Source organism: Vombatus ursinus, unplaced genomic scaffold (assembly GCF_900497805.2).
Source record: "Vombatus ursinus unplaced genomic scaffold, bare-nosed wombat genome assembly UNPS02015202.1, whole genome shotgun sequence".
Classification (NCBI taxonomy): domain Eukaryota; kingdom Metazoa; phylum Chordata; class Mammalia; order Diprotodontia; family Vombatidae; genus Vombatus; species Vombatus ursinus.
Window position 1 is genome coordinate 433508 of NW_020954980.1, and position 19489 is coordinate 452996.

The 19489-nt window shown below is 40.5% G+C and overlaps 1 protein-coding gene across 3 annotated transcripts in view; it reads left to right on the forward strand.

Annotated features, from left to right (window-relative positions):
- The first annotated feature begins 5142 nt into the window (after positions 1-5142).
- The window catches only part of UEVLD (UEV and lactate/malate dehyrogenase domains), a 60601-nt gene continuing 46254 nt past the window's right edge, over positions 5143-19489 (forward strand). The window contains exons 1-5 of one of the 3 annotated variants that reach the window (XM_027846802.1): positions 5172-5260; positions 8648-8775; positions 10154-10238; positions 13208-13273; positions 18946-19109. In XM_027846802.1, the coding sequence (XP_027702603.1) occupies positions 8734-8775; positions 10154-10238; positions 13208-13273; positions 18946-19109 (357 nt within the window). In that variant the 5' untranslated portion in view covers positions 5172-5260; positions 8648-8733. Of the gene's footprint in view, positions 5261-8647; positions 8776-10153; positions 10239-13207; positions 13274-18945; positions 19110-19489 lie in introns of all 3 variants that reach the window. The other 2 variants (XM_027846803.1, XM_027846801.1) reach the window with 2 other exon arrangements.

Below are 19489 nucleotides of genomic sequence, written 5' to 3' on the forward strand. Positions count from 1 at the left end.
GACATAGCCAAAGTACCCCCAACCCATTCACCTGCCAACATTTTTTACCATCTGTATGAAATTAGATATCTAAGATTTTTGTATGAGTGATTTAAATGGGCCAAAAACAGTCACCCTCAAAATATCCAGTGGAAGAAACTAAGATAAATTGGAGGCCTATGAGAAGTAATTCTACCTACTTCTATGAGGCTCGGCCAAAAGGGGAATAAAAATCTGGCATTTCTGAGAATACACATTTTAGGAGTTCCAATCTCATCATGCAAAGTAACAGCCCAGGGTGGAAGGGGCAGGGTGGAGAACTGTTCTCTAGCTGTAAAATGAGGATAAAGTGACAACCAGGCAGGTGCCTGATGCCCATAGTTCATTCTCCTGCCCCCATGCATATCTGATTTCTTAGAGGTTACTCTACCTTCCCATCACTCTTTGTATAATTAAAGTATAGGGGGATGACAAGATCTTTGGGCAAGAAGGTCAAAATCATCTACTGCTCTTTGAAGGATGCCATCCTGATTGAGGAGAAGAGTGAGCTATGTAATCTGGTGAATTGTTAAAACCCAGAAACCCACCACTTTCTGTACCACTGGGAACCAGCCTGGAGTAGCAATTGTGAAAGACATCAGGGTGGGATGGGAAGAAACCCTGGGACAACTTTGGGCCAATGGGAGGTAGATAGCATAGGGTCTAAAGGTATAGGGAATGCTTTGTCCATGGTTTCCCCACCAAACTGATATGTCATAATGTGTTTTTCTTTCTCTACTTCATCAGATCAGAAAAATCACTGTACTTACCGCTTCTGGGGGATACTTATACCATTTCCACACCATTCCTGTAATGAGAACCATCCAGAAAACCATAATCACTGTGGAATTCCTTGTGGGATAGGGGAGGTGGGGTTCCCCATCAGGAAATGAGCTTCTCCAGACAATGTCTTTGTGTAGCCATGTAGAGGGAAGGGAAGCATAATAGGATGAGTTGGGGGTGAGGAGAATGTGAGAGGCCTGAGTCAATACTCACTTATCCTTGTCTTCATCCAAAAGCACACTCCTTAGTCGACCTTTGCGCTCACGAATAGGCTGGACAGGCTTTCTCTCTATCCATTTTAGTGTTGGATGCTGGACCAAAGGGAAACCAAGAGACAGGATCTGCTCTACCCAGAGGCAGAGGGGACTGCCTTCTATGGGTAATGACTGGGGAAGGAGGAGGGAATGGGACAGAAAGACCCCGCCTGCCCTAAACTCTTCCCCCACCAGCTCTTCATGATGGGGCTGGCCCACCCTCCTCTCTCAACTCTGGGCCTAAAGTTTCCACCATTAAAGTTGCCCCAGAGGTCAGTTTAGGAAGTAGGGCATTCATTGACTCCCCTCTCCAAAAAAAAAAAAAAAAAAAAAAGGTTGCCTGGGGACCAATGGTCTGCTTTGGAAGGGTAGATAAGGGCTACAGATTCAGGAAAGGTGGGTTTTGTCCCTTCACAAGGTAGGCAAGGCCCCCCCCTTCTCCCTGCCCCACCACCCCCAGCACCTGCAGGGGCTAGTCCAATAGCTACTTACTATTGCTTTAGGAAATGCCCCCAGGTAACATGCAAGTCCAACAAAAAATATCCAGCCAACCACAATCATGATAGAGGAGTTATTTGTTGGAGCTTCTGCACTCCAAACACTGGGGTGCAGATAGAGATTATTCACCAAGACTTCATTTATGAACTGTCCTCATCAAATTCTCAGTTGTTAGAGATTTCACATGTCAGTTCCAGTCCCTTCCGGGCTCTAAAGGCCCCTCTGGCTCACTTGTGCAAGGGCCAGGCCTGAGGGCATTATGATGTCACTGGTCACATGGCCTGGGCTCCATGACCTCATCCCCACCCCCCACCCCGAGAAACAGCCTAGCTGGGGATGGAGCAGCCCACCCATCCAATGCTATTAAAGAAGGAGCTCCCCATCCCACCTTCTACCCTCTGTGGGGTGAACGGGTGTGCTGGAGTTGTGGGGTCCTCAGTTTGAATCAGTTGTGCCACTTAACTGTGTGACCTTGGACAAATCCACCTATACCCACTGTGGGGTTAGGTGATATAGTGAGCTTTGGAGTAATGAGTTCTAATCAGCATTACCACTTGAACAAATCTCTGGACCAGGTTGAGTTGGACTAAATAAGTAAGGGAGGGGAAAAGGGAAGAGGAGGAAGCCTTTCTATAGCCTCGACTAGGAAACTGTAATTATAATTGGACCCCAACTTGTGAACCAGATCAATTACTATTCTTTATTTTGTGCTGTTTCCTGTAAAAATGTGCTTTCTGGTAAACTCGGGGGTGGGGCATAAACCACAGAGTTCCCTATTCCCCAAATGTGCTTGCCACAGGGCTGAGACAGGGAGCGGGTGGGCAGAACAAACTCTGGGCAAACTGCAATGTTCCAGTCACAGAATTCTTTGTTCCATCCACATCTTCTGTATCCCCAAATGTTCCAACCTCAACATCTTTGTTTAACTTCTCTTGTCAAACCTCAATTTCCCCATTCTGATCAATCAAAAAGAAGCAACACTTATGTTGCCCACGATTATGTAAACAAGCTATGTTCCACATTAATGACTATAAAGATGTTCTGTTAGCCCTCAATGCGTGTCCTTGGCTGCTGAGGAGCTGGGATCCCATTTATGGGTAATTGCTAACTTTGCTAATAAATTGATCATGCTCGGAACTTTGTTGCCTCAGTTTATCTTTATCTCAGATTTCTGTTGTGACCCTGCTGTGTGCCAGGCCCTGTGCTAAATTCTTTACAAATATCTCATTTGACCCTCACGACAACCCTATCAAGTGCGTGCCATTATTTGCCCCGTCTTCAGTTGAGGGAACTGAGGCAGACAGAGGTTAGTTAAGTGATGGGTCCAGGGTCACACAGCTACTGTCTGAGGCTGGATTTGAACTTAGGTCTTCCTGACTCCAGGCCCATCACTCTATCCACTGCACCACCTAGCTAGCCTCTAAGGTTCCTTCTAGCTCCAAAGCAATGACACTATGACCTTTAAGTTAATTTCTTCACCTATGCCCTGTTTCATTCTGGACTGGCCTCTCCCTCAACCTTTCTCTTTACCCTCTCAAAGGAACCTTTAATCTGTTTTCCACCTGACTCTTTCCTCTCAAACACATTTAAGTCTCCCCATTTTGGGGGGGAAGGGAGGGACAGAAAGGTAGCTTTGGATTATTTTTGCTTTGTGTCAGAACCTAATATTTCCTTTCACGCACAAAATTTTCAAAGGAGTGGTTTAGGATCTTCTGACTTTATTTCCTTTTCATTCACTCCTTATTCCTTTTGATTTCCATTTCTACCACATGCCTAGAAATTCTCTCAAAAGTCAACCAGGACCTCAAGGTCCAATTCCCAGTTCTCATCTTCCTTCATTTCTATAGCATTTCTCATTTGTCAACCCCTTTCTCAAAATCCTCCAGCCCCTTGACATTCTTTCATTCATTACTTCATTCAACAATCCTTTATTAAAATCTTCTACATCGTGCAAGGTACAACGTTAAATTCTGATAATACAAAGAAATAATTAAACAGTCCTCATCTTCAAGGAATTTATATCTTACTGACTTCTATGACACTGTATCCTCTTGTTCTTTTTAATCTGATACTCCCTTTTCTGGTTCCTTTGCTTTCTTCCTCCTGCTACCCCTCCTAATACAAGCTCCCTATCTTTGATTTTCTCTTTTCTATCCATAATCTCACTCAGTGGGAGTTTGTCCTTAATTACCAGGCTTTAAGTCTCCTATTAAGATGACTTCCCAAATTGTATCTCCACCTTGACTTCTAGCCCCATATCTCCAGTTGTCAATCTGGCATTATTTCACTTATTGATAAATGAATGAATTAGTGGATGAATAAAAAAAAAAAACCACCAAAACATTTATTAACCATATGCAATGTGCCAACCACTATGGATGCAGGTACAAAAGCAAACAGTCCCTACCCTCAAGTAGGATATTACAATTGCATTCTAATAGATATAAGTTATATCTGTCTATCTATCTATCTATCTATCTAAGAGATGGTTACCAGGAAGTGATATTTTGGTTTGGAAAATTGCTGGGATGGTGAGTGAAGCTAGAGGGAAACAGACAAACACATCCTTTTTCTTAGAAGTAGCTATGTTGATTTTATTATGGTTCTAGTCATGAAAGGAATAGGGGTGTGTAGAGGGCATATGCTGCATTAAGGGAATGTGCACTGGGAAGTCAATTGAGGAAGCATGGCTGGGGCCTGCCTACATGACAAACAGATTACATCAAATGCACTGGGATGACGGTTAAATCGTCAAGCCAGGGAGTAAAAGACAAAAACATTGAATTAGCCCCTGATGCTAGCTACTCTTTGGATTCAGGGACTTTCCTCCTGGGATTTCCCCTCAGGTCTTCCTTTCTAAACAAGTGATATCTATCTGGGAGTTATGGTATCCTTTAAGTTTTCCATTACTGTCGATGAAAAAAAAATCATTCTCTGTATTGTCAATTTAAAAAAAAAATAACCCACAATCTATGAAGTGCCCAACAACTATATGTGCAAGGTTGTATACGTATTCTCCTGGACCATCATTTCTCCCCAGGACAGTTTCCAATCTCTAATCTAAAGATATGATAGGCTTATAGTCTTCTGTAGGGTATATTTGTAGTTCCATTAACACTTGGGCTCTCCTAAATAGGGGATACATACGTAGCTTACATTCCATTGGGAGGTAAACTGGGCAGCTAGGTGGATACAGCACAGTGGATACAGCACCCTGCCCTTGAATCCGGGTGACATCTTCCGAGGTTCAAATCCGACCTCAGACATTAGCTGTGTGACCCTCGGTAAGTCACTTAACCCTGATTGCCTCAGTTTCCTCATCTGTAAAATGAGCTAGCGAAGGAAATGGAAAACCACTACAATACCTCTGCCAAGAAAATCCCAAATGGGATCCGTAAGACTTGGACACAACTGAAAAAACGACTGAACAATATATTAAAGCCAACCCAGCTGATGGAGCTGTTCTATGCGGGACCCAGCCGCGCTTCGGCCAGGGCCACGTGCTCCGCTAGGAGGACCAGCTGGCGCTTTAGGCTTTCGTCGGGGGCGGGGCCGCGGCCGCGGAGCAGCGGAGTTAGACCCTCTTCGGCCGCCGTCGTAGGGCGGATCCGGAAGACGCCTGGTAGCTGGAGGCATTCATTGAAGAGGAGGAAACCTGCCCCGAGATGGAGTTCGACAGCGAGAGTCTGCGGCGGCAGCTGAGCAAGGTGCGGAGCCGAGGCGTCCCGGAGTCGGGCGCGGTGCGGAGGGCGTGCAGCGACGACGGCTGGGGGCGAGACTGGGGCCGGAGCCGGAGGAGGGGGCGGAGACGCCAGGGCGGGGGCGGAGACCGGGGCGAGGGGCCGCCCACCCCCGTCCCTGAGTCTGCTTCGGGGGAGACGCGGGGCTTGGAGCCGGGGAGGCCCGTGGAAGTCCTCGGCCGAGGAGCGCGGGCCATCCAAAAGCCAGCCTTTTAAATGTGGTCTTTCGTGTTTAATCAGTGCCCTTTTACTTCGCTGTCGCTTCCCACCTTTGGCCCAAATGAGCAGTCAGTGACCCAACAAGCATGTGTTAAGGGCATACTACGTGCCAGCTAGTCATCAAGCGTTTAAGCACCTACAAAGTGCCGCTCGGTAATCATTGAGTAAACGGACCAAGTAGCAGGTGGAGTCCTGTGTCCCCCACCCCAAACCCCCCAGACTCGGTACCTGCCCTCCAGGAGCTCGTTGTCTGACGGGGGAGCAACATGCAAACGCCTGTCTGCAAACGGGGCATTCTTCAGAATGAATTGGAGAGAATCGGCCTCGGGAAGGCCCTGGCGTTGAGGGGGTACTGGAGGCCTGAGAATGAAAATGCCCAGATGGAGTGTCTCCTTTGAGGAGGAGGCTGTGGGCAGGTGTCAGGTGTAGACTGGAAAGGGCCAGCTGATGGAGGGCTTTAAAAGTCAAAGACGATGGGGATGAGGGGTGTGACAGCTGAGTGGAAGTTAATAACCTGCAGTTGGGAAAGATCAGCTACCAGAAATCTGTTGCACTAGTCTGGTCCCCAGGTGATTGGAACCTGCTCCAGGGTGGTGGCAGTGTCAGAGAAGAAAAGGGAGCATATATATATATATATATACATACATATGAGATGTTATGAAGGTAAGTTTATTTTTAAAATTAATTTATGTTTAGTTTTCAATATTCACATGAAGGTAAATTTAATAGAAGTGGCAACAGATTGGATATGGAGGTGATAGCAAAGAATTGAAGAGGACACCTGGGTTGTGAGCATGGGTGACTGAGAAGATAATGGCCTCAACAGTAATAGGAAAATTAGGAAGAGGTAAGGAAGGGAAGAAACAAGAATTTATTAAGTCCTTAGTATGTAGCAGGCACTGTATTGAGCTCTGCAGATAGAAATACCAGCAATTAGAAAGCCAGTCCCTGCCCTCTAGGAGCTTACAGTCTGGTGGAGGAAAATAACACACCAAAGGGAGCTGAAAAAACTGCAGGGAGGGTGCAGATTAAGAGATCTGGGCAGGGGGCTCGGTTTTAAAATCCCGAAGTTGGGCATCAGGCCTGAAGGGGAATGAAGGCCGACTTTGAACCCTTCAACAAAATGGACGCCCCAGCAGGAACTTGCAGAAGGGGTTGGGCCTTCCAGAGGGATAATCTAGAAGGAATAGTTAACAAGTTAGATGAGAGAATAAGGAACCAAAGAATTTTCAACAATCTAGAATAATAAAAATAAATGTTAGGGTGAAAACCTAGTATGGTTCAAAAAAATCAACTTCATCAGTACGAATATAAAAATATCTCAGGGTTTTAGAGGATTACAATATTTAGTGAGTGAACAGTGTAACACAGAAGCCAAATAAATCAATCTTAGGCCACATTAAGGGCTTGTGGTAAAAGATGAGGAGTGTAGTTTTAGACATGTAGAGTTTAATATGCCTATGGGATATCCTGTTTTAGATCTCCAAAGTCAATTGGAGATAAAAGACTGGAGTTCAGGAGACAGGTTAGGGCTGGATCAATAGATCTGAGAATTATCTACATAGAAATGATAGTTGAATCAATGGGAGCTAATGAGATCAAGTGAAATAGTGTAGAGGAGGATTAGTTATTATTTTATTGCAGAATAGAGCCTTGAAGGACATTCCCAGTTAGCAGATGAGACCTGGATGAAGACCCAGCAAAGAAGACTAAGAAAGAGCAGTCAGACAAGTAGGAGGTGGGAAGCAAAGAAAATAATTCTTGTTAATTGAAAAAAATGGTAGGCTTTTGAGGAAGTATAAAAGAAAAGGCTTGAAATAGCTGATGTGAGACAGTGAATCAATTATGAAGATGTAAAAAAATTGATTACTGTATAGTCCAGTTAATTGATTACTGTATGGTCAAGGACAGTGTATAGAACACTGGGTTTGGAATCAGGAAGAAGACTCATTGTCATGAATTCAAATCCAGTATCAGTCACTTCCTAGCTGTGTGACCCTGGGCAAGTCACTTAACCCTGTTTGCCTCAGTTCCTCATCTGTGAAATGATCTGGAGAAGAAAATGGCAAACCATTCCGGTATTTTTGCCAAGATAACCCCAAAATGGGGTCACGAAGAGTCAGATAGTCCTGAAAAATGACTAAACAACAAACACCACCACCAGTTAAGATTATGTAGTATAGACTTGTAGTGGAACCAAGCAGCATAGTTTGTGATATCCCCCCAGATCTATTTAACAGCATATGAATAAAAGAAAAGGAGCAGATGGTAGGAGTAATCCAAGGCTGGGTTTTTTTTTGGGGGGGGGGCAAGGCAATCAGGGTTAAGTGACTTGCCCAGGGTCACACAGCTAGTAAGTGTCAATTGTCTGAGGCTGGATTTGAACTCGGGTCCTCCTGCAGCTGACTCCAGGGCTGGTGCTCTATCTACTGCACCACCTACCTGCCCGATCTAGGTCTTTTTTAAGGCACATTCTATCTCTCTGACTAGAATATATCATTCCTGTATAGCTTTAGTCCAGAAATTCAAGTCCTATTTTTAGATACTATCTCCTTAACCAGCTGTTCACTTCCTAAATCTGCCTTTTTCCTGTTGCTCCAATTTTTGATCAGCAGCAGAGATAGAAGCACTATCCTCCTTTGGCCTTTCATTTCTTGGCCAAAGCTTTATAATCTTTAGCAGTGCTTTCAAGATTGCTCTGGCAATTTAACTTGTGTTTGTGTAGTTGTCATCTAGTTTGACAAGTTTTGGGAGATTCTTTGTCATGTCCTGAATTTATGATTCAGGAAGACAGCATACCTCTCTATTGTTATCAGGTCAACAAATAACTTCATTAGTGCTCTTTTGCAAGCAGTCATATACCACTACTACTTACCTCTTCTTCTGTCTCTTATCACACCTTCTTGTGGATCCAAATCGTCCTTTACTGGAAGATAAGCAACTCCTTTCTCCTCAGAAAGTTCAGCTCCCCTGTCTTTATGCGTAATGCTTTGCTCCAAGTGTTTATTGGTGCTTCTTCCTTGTCATCACATTCTTTTACCCTCCAGCTTCCTGATTCGCCCAAGAGGCCCTATGTCTTTGTTTTCACATCCATTTGATTCTTTATTTTCACAGTGAAGCCCTTCTGTTTTTTAGGGACCCTTTCCTGGATAATCTGGGCAACCGGCATTCCTAGAGCCTTTTTACCTTCTCTTCTAAAAAGGAAACCTGGTCTCTTGGCTATGGCAGAAAAACAAACGTTGTCCACTCTCTCTATGCACTTGGTAATGTTTTTATGTTTCCAGTGTTTAAATCCATCCCTCTAAGAACTCCTCCATAACTGGCCTAGGTATACCTTATACCAGCTAATAACATTCAGCCAATCCTTGCTTTTATAGGTTTATGATTTCACTACTTTGGTTATTTGCTGCAGCAAACCGTCTATCTTATACAATTCCTGGCTGTATCTTCTCATAAACCCTTTAGGTAGCATCCAATATTTTAGAAACTCTCCCCTAGGTTTTTTTGATACTGGTATAACACTTATTCTGTATGTCTGTTACCCTTTACTCTAAGTATGTGACTGGCCGAACTGTTTTTGCCATCACACCTTTCTTGCATGATATCTTTTAGGCCACTTTTTATAACAAGTCATCACTGGTAATATTTTACAGCCCACTTAAAACTAACATCAATCTCTCTATTGCTTCCTTTTGTCACCCACAGTTTCAAGTTTTTGGAGATTATAGTGTTTAATGACTTGTAGCCATAACAATGTTGCCAAAAGAACATTGGTATGGGAAAAAATATTTTCTGCCAGACAGTATTTGGTGATTATTAAAATTACTGCAGTTTTCAAAAGTATTTCAACCTATTCTCTTCCTCCTGTTCAGATGTTGAAGTAGCTCACTAGCAATTCTGTAGTGCCTATCCAAAATAAATACAACATTGTGTTTTGCTCATGCAGCTGCTTGTTAAATCCCAGTCAATAGTCATTTTCATCCATTTTGTTTTTCTGTGTAGATTGTTAGATTAATCTGTTTTGAGTGGCCATGAATTTCATCGAGGAAGTACTGTTGTATTCTGGATGAAAAAAAAAATCTTTACACTTTTAGTTATATGCACATTTCATTTAAGTTTGTGATTCTACTTATTGTTGTATCAGTGTTGGTCTTTCCTACTCTGTAGTATTAGTCTTTTAGACCTACATAAAATTTGACAGCTCATCCTTTCATATTTGTCATCTCATTTGAGCTTTGTGGCCACCTTACAAGGTAGGTAAGTCAGGGATATCACCATTTTAACAGATGAGAAAAATGAGCCTCAGCGGTTGAGGAAAAAGAAAGTGGAATAAAAGGAAAGAAGGAAGAAGATAGAATAAAGAAAGAAAAATATGCGATAGAGAGTGGTAACTGCCTCTTAAAAATTACCTCAGAAGCTACACAATACATAGATATCATAAGATTAAACATCACCTAATCTGAATTCATTTTTTCCCAATACCAAACCCACCCCTGCTATATATACACCCTATTGGCAGCTGTGGAGCACCTAACTAGCCAAGTATCTGGCCTCTGCATGCTTAGTAAATTTTGGTTGAGAGCAACAGTCTTGGTTATTATTTCCTTCTAATTTGGGGCTGTAATTTTTCTTTCTTTTCAGTACAAATTCAGGGATCTAACAGTGGAAGAATTAACGAAAGTAAATATGTCCTATCCAAATTTCAGATTCTCCATGGACACTTATGGTAAGATTCATATCCCCTTTTTTGTGTGTGTGTGCTTTTCTGCGTGTTGCTTTTAGACTTTTGAACTTAATATAATTTCTCTTTTTCTCTCTTTTACCATCTGATTTTCAATTTAACTTTTTGTGTTCCGTGGTTTCATGGTTTCCAAGGAACATATACTCTATGGTTTCTAAGTCAACACAGTTCATGTTGTTATTCTTGCTTGCTACTAACTTTTTAGTGAATTTGTATCACATTTTGGATCATTTAAGAACAGGTTTGTGAATACACGTTCCGATCCCAATCTCCTGTCTTTCCATCTTTCCTATTGCCTAACTCTCCTAAGCCTGTTCTGTTTGCTCTCTCTCTTATTGTCTCTCCTTCCCTCCCTGTTTACCTAGTCTTTCACTGCCATTTTGGTTTCATTTCCTTCCTATGGTCTTGACCCTACAGTATGGCATTTCAGTAATGTACTGTGCCATTTGCTTGGAATGTATGCATTCTTGCCATATCGTGGCCTCCTGTTGAAACTTTCAAGGCCCAGCTTAGATGTCACCTGTTAATGAAATCCTCTCCAGTTCCCCTGAAAGTAGTTGCTCTCTTGTTATGTTTCTTAGAGCACTTTGACTAGATTCCTTTGCTTTGAGTAATCTTACCTTTCATCTTGCATATCCTGTTCCCTCATTAGAGTGTAAGCTTCTTAAGGGCAGGAATGAAGATTTTTCTTCTTGTATCGCCAATGCTTAGCATAGTTCCTTGCACATACTGAGTATTTAATAAGTGTCGAATTGAATTATATAAATTTATCTGAATACTTCTTTGTTTGTGGGGATACCAGAAAGATAGCTAATTCAGAGTCCTGCATTAAGATACTGTCAGAAATACTGCCTACTTTTCAAATGGAGTGCCTGCTTTTGTGCTTGTGGCACTAATTAAAGTGGGTGGAACTCCTGGAACCAGGGTTGCTGTTTATTCCACATAAGAATTTCTTGGAATAAATCTTATTTTCAGAGTGATGGTTTATTGCTTCACTTTAATCTTAATTCATCTTCTCACAAAGATTTTAAAAAGATTAAGGTTAATATTAATCATGGTCCAGACTTTAATTTCTGTTTTGACACAGCAATAATAATGCACTGACATCTCCTCAGTCACCCTGGCTCATAACCTCTGATCCTCCATTTACGACTCTCTCTGGCCTCCATATCTAATTTGTTGTCAGGTCCTATCTATTCTGCTTTCACAACGTCTCTTAAATATGCCCCTTCTCTCCTTTGACACCATATAGCAAATGATTAATAAATGCTTCTTGACTTAAATGATAATAAATCTTAAAATTTCTTTACACTTGCAGAACATCATCCTGCTTAGTTAAAACGTTTACTGCAAAATTTCCCACTTATTATTTGCTCCTTAAAATTCTCTTTTTGTCCCTGAAATAACATTTATAAACAGCAGCATATATTCATTCACATATTTACCTATCCATGTATTCAAGTTAAGCATTTTTATTTATGTTTATAGTGGGATTACAGTAATATGAGTCATCTAAACTTCCTCTTATCATTCATTCCAGGTATCTCTCTGTCATCTCATACTGATTATTAAGGCTTCCCTCTGATTAAGACCTAAGTAACCCCAACAATTTATATAGGGTTATTATTTCCTGATCAGAATTAGATTCTTTTCATTGTTCAAATCATTCACAGTGTCACCTAAAAAAATTTATAATTTTGCATGTGTTTGTCTTACTGGTTTCTGTAGTTTTATATATAGTTCTATAGAGTCTATGTATTTCTCAGGGTATTATATAATACTTACAAAGTTAAACAACAGGGAAGATATTAAAATACTTTATTTACATGTAAAAAAGGAATTTATATACATATAAGAAAAGTAGGATAGCTACAGCAGAATAGTTCCATGAAGTATACCATCGCCTGCTTTTTTTTTATTTTTTCCGGCCGAAAACAAGGTTTATTAGAACATCCATCATATTGGGCAGACTCTTAAGGAGTCTGAACATTAATAAGCTATTGGCTAGATTTTAAGAATCTGAGCATCTTAATGGAGACAAGGTGGATCTTATATACAGAAAAACTGTGGGAGGAACCTAGGAGTGGCCAGTAAGCTGGGGTGAACAGAACTCCTGGGACCTGGACTTTGTGGCCAAGGGATAATGGAACCTAGTTAGGATTAAGGGTGGGAAATGACCGGGCATCGCCTACTTCTTAATAACTAATACGATACTGAGCTAACTGGAACCTTGCAAAAGTCTTATTCTCTCTAGAGCAGAATTCATTGAAATGAGCCTATAACTGACCCCAGGCAAATGGTTTAGTTATTAAAATAACCAAAATATTTCATTTAAGACAGTTTCATGATGAGGAGTCTGAGATAGAATTGTTATAAGAAGGCTTTAATGCGTATTGGCCATAAGCAAAAGACAAATATGTAAACCAGGAAGAACCAGTAGACTTAAGCTTTCCAAATAATAAACTTCAACCCCAAAAGCTCTTTGAAAAAGCAAAAAAGAAACCAGAGTTACCATGGCATAGAGGATCATTTTAAAAGACTTAATCACTGACAGACTATAAGATTGGTTTTGAGGGTCATCAGTTTGAGTAATATGTGACTGTCAGGTATTTGCCACACAATTGTGGAGTGAATTATTTGTTTATGGTATGAGGCCCTTGGAGAGACCAAGGCTGATTTTTGGCAGCAACACTAATTAGGATGAATGCTTGTGATAATATGAACCTGTTCTAGTTCTGCCTCTGTAATATGCTAGAATTTGACTGACAGTATGAAATTCTCACACATTTGACTAATTTACCACCTGCAGTTTGGACAGTTTTGGTTTCGGTGAATGATATCTACTAGTTCCCTTGTCCACATGTTTATTGACTCCTAGACCATAATTTTCAGATAATTTGTACTTATTTTATTGTGGGTTTTCTGCTTTTAATTTTATGTTTTCTTTTTTTCAGTTTTCAAAGACAATTCTCAGAAAGATCTATTGAATTTTACTGGCACTATTCCTGTGAACTATCAGGGTAAGAGTAAAAATCCCCAAAATGGGATGTTCTTTAAGTATCGAAGTATTCATATTGTTGTACTAACCTACATAGATAGGCATAGTACTTTCAGGTTTACAAAGCGCTTGCAATTCTGTTCTCTAATTCAGTCATCATGGAAACCTTGTTAAGTAGTCAGATGAGAAATTTAGGCTCAGAGATATGACTTGCCCAAGGTCACAGAGTCAGTAAATAGTGGAGCATGGGCTCAAACTCAAGCCTTTTCATGGTCTGGAAAATACTATGAGATCTAAGTCTAAACCATTTAGTTCTCTTGCTCTGTTCTGTATAGCTTAGTAAATGGGGGTGTTCTGAAACCAACAGCCCTGTCATTGTAGTAAGGTCAGCTTCTTTGCCCTGGTGCTAATATTAAATGACATACATTTTCTTTCTTTTTTAAAATTAATTAATTTTTTTTAGTTTTCAATATTCACTTCCACAAGCTTTTGAGTTTTAAATTTTCTCCACCTCCTTCTCCCCAAGATGGCATGCAATATGATATAGGCTCTACGTATACATTCATATTAAACATTAGTCATGTTGTAAAGAAGAATTAGAACCAATGGGAGGACCCATGAGAAAGAAGAAACAAAACGAAATGAAAAAAGAGAGAGCAAATAGTATGCTTTGATTCAGACTCCACAGTTCTTTTTCTGGATGTGAATAGCGTTTTCCATTGTGAATCTTTTGGAGCTGTCTTAGATTCTTGCATTGCTGAGAAGAACTAAGTCTATCAAAGTTGATCATCACACATTATGGCTGTTACTGTGTACAATGTTCTCCTGGTTCTGCTCACTTCAGTCAGCATCAGTTCATACAAGTGTTTCCAGGTGTTTCTGAAGTCTTCTTGCTCATCATTTCTTATAGCACAATAGTATTCCATTACATTCATATACTACAGCTTGTTCAGCCATTCCCCAATTGGTGGGCATCCCGTCAATTTCCAGTTCTTGGCCACCACAAAAAGAGTTGCTATAAATATTTTTGTACATGTACGTTTTTGTACATTTGTACATTTTTTCCCATTTTTATGATCTCTTTGGGATAAAACCCTAGAAATGGTATTGCTGGGTCAAAGGGCACGCACAGTTTTATAGCCCTTTGGGCATGGTTCCAAATTGCTTTCCAGAATGGCTGGATCAGTTCACAACTCTACCAGCAATGCATTAGTGTTCCAATTTTCCTACATCTTCTCCAGCATTTACTATTTTCCTATTTTGTCATGTTAGCCAATCTGATAGGTGTGATGTAGGACCTCAGAGTTGTTTTGATTTGCATTTCTCTAATCAACAGTAATTTAGATTCTTCTTTACAACATCACTAATGTGAAAATATGTTTAATAGGAATGTATATGCATAGCCTATATCAGATTGTGCGCCGTCTTGGGAAGGGAAGGGGATAAAATTTTAAAACTCTAAAGCTTATGGAAGTGACTGTTGATAAATCAAAATAAATTAATAAAGAATAGTAATTTAGAGTATTTTTTCATATAACTAGATAGCTTTAATTTCTTCATCTGAAAACTGCGGTTCATATCCTTTGACCATTTAATTGACATATATTTTCAAGGTGCTGTTGAATCCATAGAAATTAGAATGTGTTTGTGTGTCTAATGCTTCAGAGAAGCCCAAAAGATTTTGAGTGAGTTCTTCTTTTCTCCTTCATTTATGTGTGAGCCTGGACTTTACCCACTTAAGGGAATAGAGTCATTTTCTCTAGTTTTGCAGCAGCAATCATCCACTTTTTACTTAGGTGCCACTCATTCCCCTGAACATGTAAGAGATACTTTTCCTTCCCTCTCCTTCCCCGTGGTTGTGAATAGAGTGGAAGGTGTGTGTGAAAGATGGCCAGCAAGGGCTTAACATTATTAGTGATGACAGTGATTTCATAGAGATAAGGAGAGTGTCAAAGTCATGGAGTCTGTGAAGTAGTTTTGTTTTTTTTTTGTTTGTTTTAATTTTTTTTTTTGAGTTCTGAGTTGTCTTCCTCTCTCCCTCCCAACCCTGCATCAGAGAAGTCCAACATTTGATACATAGATATCCATGTAGAACCGTACAATACATACTTCTATATATCATTTCTTTCTCTGGAGGTAGATAGCATTTTCCTTCACAAGTCCTTCGTAGTTGACTTGAATATTCATATTACTTAGAACAGCTTAGTCATTCACAGTCTTTGGACAATATTGCTATTACTGTATACAACATTATCTTGGTTCTGTTCATTTCACTCTCATTATTTCATGCAAGCCTTTCCATGTTTTTCTAAAATCAACCTGCTCATCATTTCTTACAGCACTGTAGTACTCCATCACAATCATATATCACAACTTATTTAACCATTTCCCAATTGATGGTCATCCTCTCAATTTTCAGTTCTTTCCCACCACAAATGAAGCCATTGACTATATACCTCAGGTTGAAATCAATCCCTCTCTAGCTGAACTTCCAACTGAAGAAAAGGTTTTGAATGCCATTAGGTTCCTCTCATGTGGCAAAGTGCCTGTTGCTGATTCTATTTCTTCTGAGATTTACAAGGTAGGTCCGCTGCTCATACAAAAGCTGACTGAAACTTTCCAGGTTATGTGGCAAGAAAAGATTATCACTCAGGAGTTCAAGGATTTCTCCATTGTCCGTCTCTGTAAAGGAAAAGGAAATAGATTGTTTGTGACAATCACAGAAGGGTCTCTCTCTTAGTCACTGCTGGCAAGATTCTTGCCAGAGTCCTCCTTAATGGGCTGATCCTTCACCTGGAAGATGGTCATCTACCTGAGAGCCAGTGTGGCTTCAGAAAGGGCCAGTGAATGGTTGCTATGGTGTTTGCTGCCCCACAACTCCAGGAGAAATGCTAGGAGCAGAACAGAGGCCTGTACACAACATTAATATGTTGTATACATAATACATAAGGCTTTTTTGTTGTTGTCGTTGTTAGGCAATGGGGTTAAGTGACCTGCCCAGGGTCACACAGCTAGTAAGTTACACTAAGGCTTTTGATGCTGTCAGTCATGAGGGCTTTTGGAAGATCATGAAATTTGTTTGCTGGGAGAAATTCCTCAGTATTGTATGCTTGTTTCACGATGACATACTTGCACAGGTTCTGGATAGTGGATGACACTCTTGTGCTTTCCCAGTCACCAATGGAGTGAAGTAGGGCTGTGTGCTTTCTCCCATGCTTTTTAGCATGATGTTTTCAGTGATGTTTTCAGAGGCCTTCAACAAGGACAAAAACAGAAAGTCACCTACCACACTGATAGTAAATTATTTAAGTTGAAAACTCCACAAGCCAAGGTTAAAGTGGAGGGAAGGGAGAGTTTGGTGTGTGACTTTTTGTTCACTGATGATTGTACACTCAATGCAGCCTCTGAGGCTGAGATTCAACAAAATATGGACCAATTCTTTTACCGCTTGTGCCAATTTTGGCCTGACAACACCAACAAAACAGAGGTTCTTCACCAGACAGCACCTCACCATCCATATGTGGAACAATCAGTTACAGCAAATGGAGAAATTTTGAATGTTGTGGATAAGTTCACTTAGCTTGGCAGTATACTTTTCAGGGATGTACACATAGATGATAAGGTTGATGCACACGTTGCAGGAGCTAGCTCAGTGTTTGGGAGGCTCCAAAGGAAAGTGTGAAAGAGAAGGAGGTATTAGACTGCCTACCAAACTGAAGGTCTACAGAGCTATTGTGATGACCTCATTGTTGTATGCCTGTGAAACCTGGACAGTATATCAGTGCCATGCCAGGAAACTGAATTGCTTCCATTTGAATTGTCCTAGGAAGATTCTCAAGATCACCTGGCAGCACAAGGTATCAGGGGCAGCTAGGTGGCGCAGTGCGTAGGGCTCTGGCCTTGGAGTCAGGAGGACCTGAGTTCAAATCTGGCCTCAGACTTTTGAAACTCACTTGCTATGTGACCCTGGGGAAGTCACTTAACCCTGATTGCCTCACCAAAAAAAAAAAAAGGATAAGGTACTAGACACTGAGGTCCTTTCTCAAGCTGAACTGCCAAGCATTCAAACTGTTACTATGTAGAGTGCAACTCCAATGGGCTGGCCTTGTTGTTTAAATGCCAAACTCACACAAGGCAAGCACTCACATAGAGGTCAGAAGAAGCAGTACAAGGACACTCTCAAGGTCTCTCTGAAGAGCTTTGGAATCAGCCTCCCAGCACGGCATGCCCACATCAAAGAAGGCACTGCGCTCTATGGGCAAAGCAGAATTATAGTAGCTCCAAAGGAGCGTTAGATGCACAAATTTAGAGATATCTCCACTCTAAATGTTCATATGAACTATTTGTGCCTGACCTGTGGTAAAGCCTTCTGAGCTCTCATTGGTCTGATCAGCCACTGTGGGACACACTGCACCTTGACCCCAAGATAGTGATGTCATTTTGGTCTTCATTAAGCATGAAGGACCACCACCAAATATATATATTTACATATAAGAATAATAGCTCACATTTATATGTTACCTCCTATGTGCCAGGCACTGTTCTCAGCACCTTACAAATATTACCTTGTTTGATCCTCACAACAACCCTTTGAGGTAGGTACTGTTATTATCCCTTTTTTGCAGATGAAGAAACTGAGGCAAACAGAAGTGAAATGACTTACCCAGGGTCACACAGACAGTAAGTATTTGAGGCCAGATTTGAACTAAGTTTTTCTTGACTTCAGGCTCAAGCTCATATACTAATGTACTTCAGACTCGGGCTCATATACTATCATATATAAACATATGTATGTGTATTTTATGAATACCTAAATGAAAAGGAAAAACGGAAAAAGGGAAAAAGTTCTAAGATCTCAGGGATTGAATTAAGAGATTCCCTTGTATTGGATACATTTTTATAGTCTTTGTGTTAGAATGAGGAGGGGTAAAGTGATAGAAGAGAAGAAGTTTACTCAGTTATAAAAGTCTCTTGCAAAGGAAAATGAACTGCAGGTGAGGACATAGAGTAACTGAGTGGAAGGAGTGGGAAGAATCCTAGACTGAATCAGGTGACCTGTAATCTAGTTCTAGCCCTTTAGTTACTGACTTGCAATGACACTGGGTGAGTCATTTAGCTTTACTAGATCTCGCTGTCCTCTTTCTAAAATGTGGGATTTAGACTGATCTGTATGATCATAGAGGGCTAACTCCAAAATTCTCTAAGGCTAACCCCCCTGGTATGTCCAAATGCTATAAGGCCAGCCTCCATCTAAATTTCTTTCTTTCTAGTAGCGTTTACTTCAGTCCTTTAGGGGATATTTTCATTATAGAAACTCATCTACAATTTTGTAATAGAAGTAAATTATAAATTTCATTTTCTAAATCTAATATAACCTCTCCTAAGATATAAATTCCACTTTACACATGTGGAATAACTTCTCCCACATCTCTGCCCTTTCAAATCGTTTCCTTCAGGATGTAGCTCAGGTGCTGCCTTTTCCAACCAACCCCTTTCCCAAAACCACCTGATAGTCCTTATCTCAGATCTTTCATACCCCTCGGTTTGAATTTGTAGAAATCCACTTTGTGGCTTACTTGACAGGAATGAATTTGTTTTACAAAGCTTGGCCTACCTGCGGTATATCAGCTACAATTTGTATTTTGTTATCTTTTAAAGATGAATTTGCCGTAGATTTTGTTTTGTCTTAAATAGGTAATACATATAATATACCAATTCGTTTGTGGATTTTGGATTCTCACCCTTTTGCGCCCCCCATATGCTTCTTGAAGCCAACTCCAAACATGGGAATCTCATTGGGAAAACATGTGGATGCCCAGGGCAGAATATATCTGCCCTATCTACAGAACTGGAGTCATGTAAGATCCACTTAGTTTTTGTTTTAAAAATTTTTGTTTTTCCTTAATATTTCTGTTCTACATTTTCCTCCAGCTATAATGGTTGAAGAACTTACCTTCTTTTAAAAGAATGCTTTGAAACTAAGAGAGAATGAGTGAGGAGGTGCTGTTATGACATTTTAAAGAAAGAAGGGTAAATAATATTAAACTTGATATAGATTCTGCTGAGAAAAAAATTATCAGAGTCAGTAAGGATAATTAGATTAAATTTTTGTGACATGAATTTGCAAGATGGAGGGTTTTTTTCATGATTTATTTCTTAATATGTTGTTCTTCAGCTAACCAAAGTGGTGAGAAATATTTGGGCAAAGTTTCAGAATTTATAAATAGTAATGTACTAG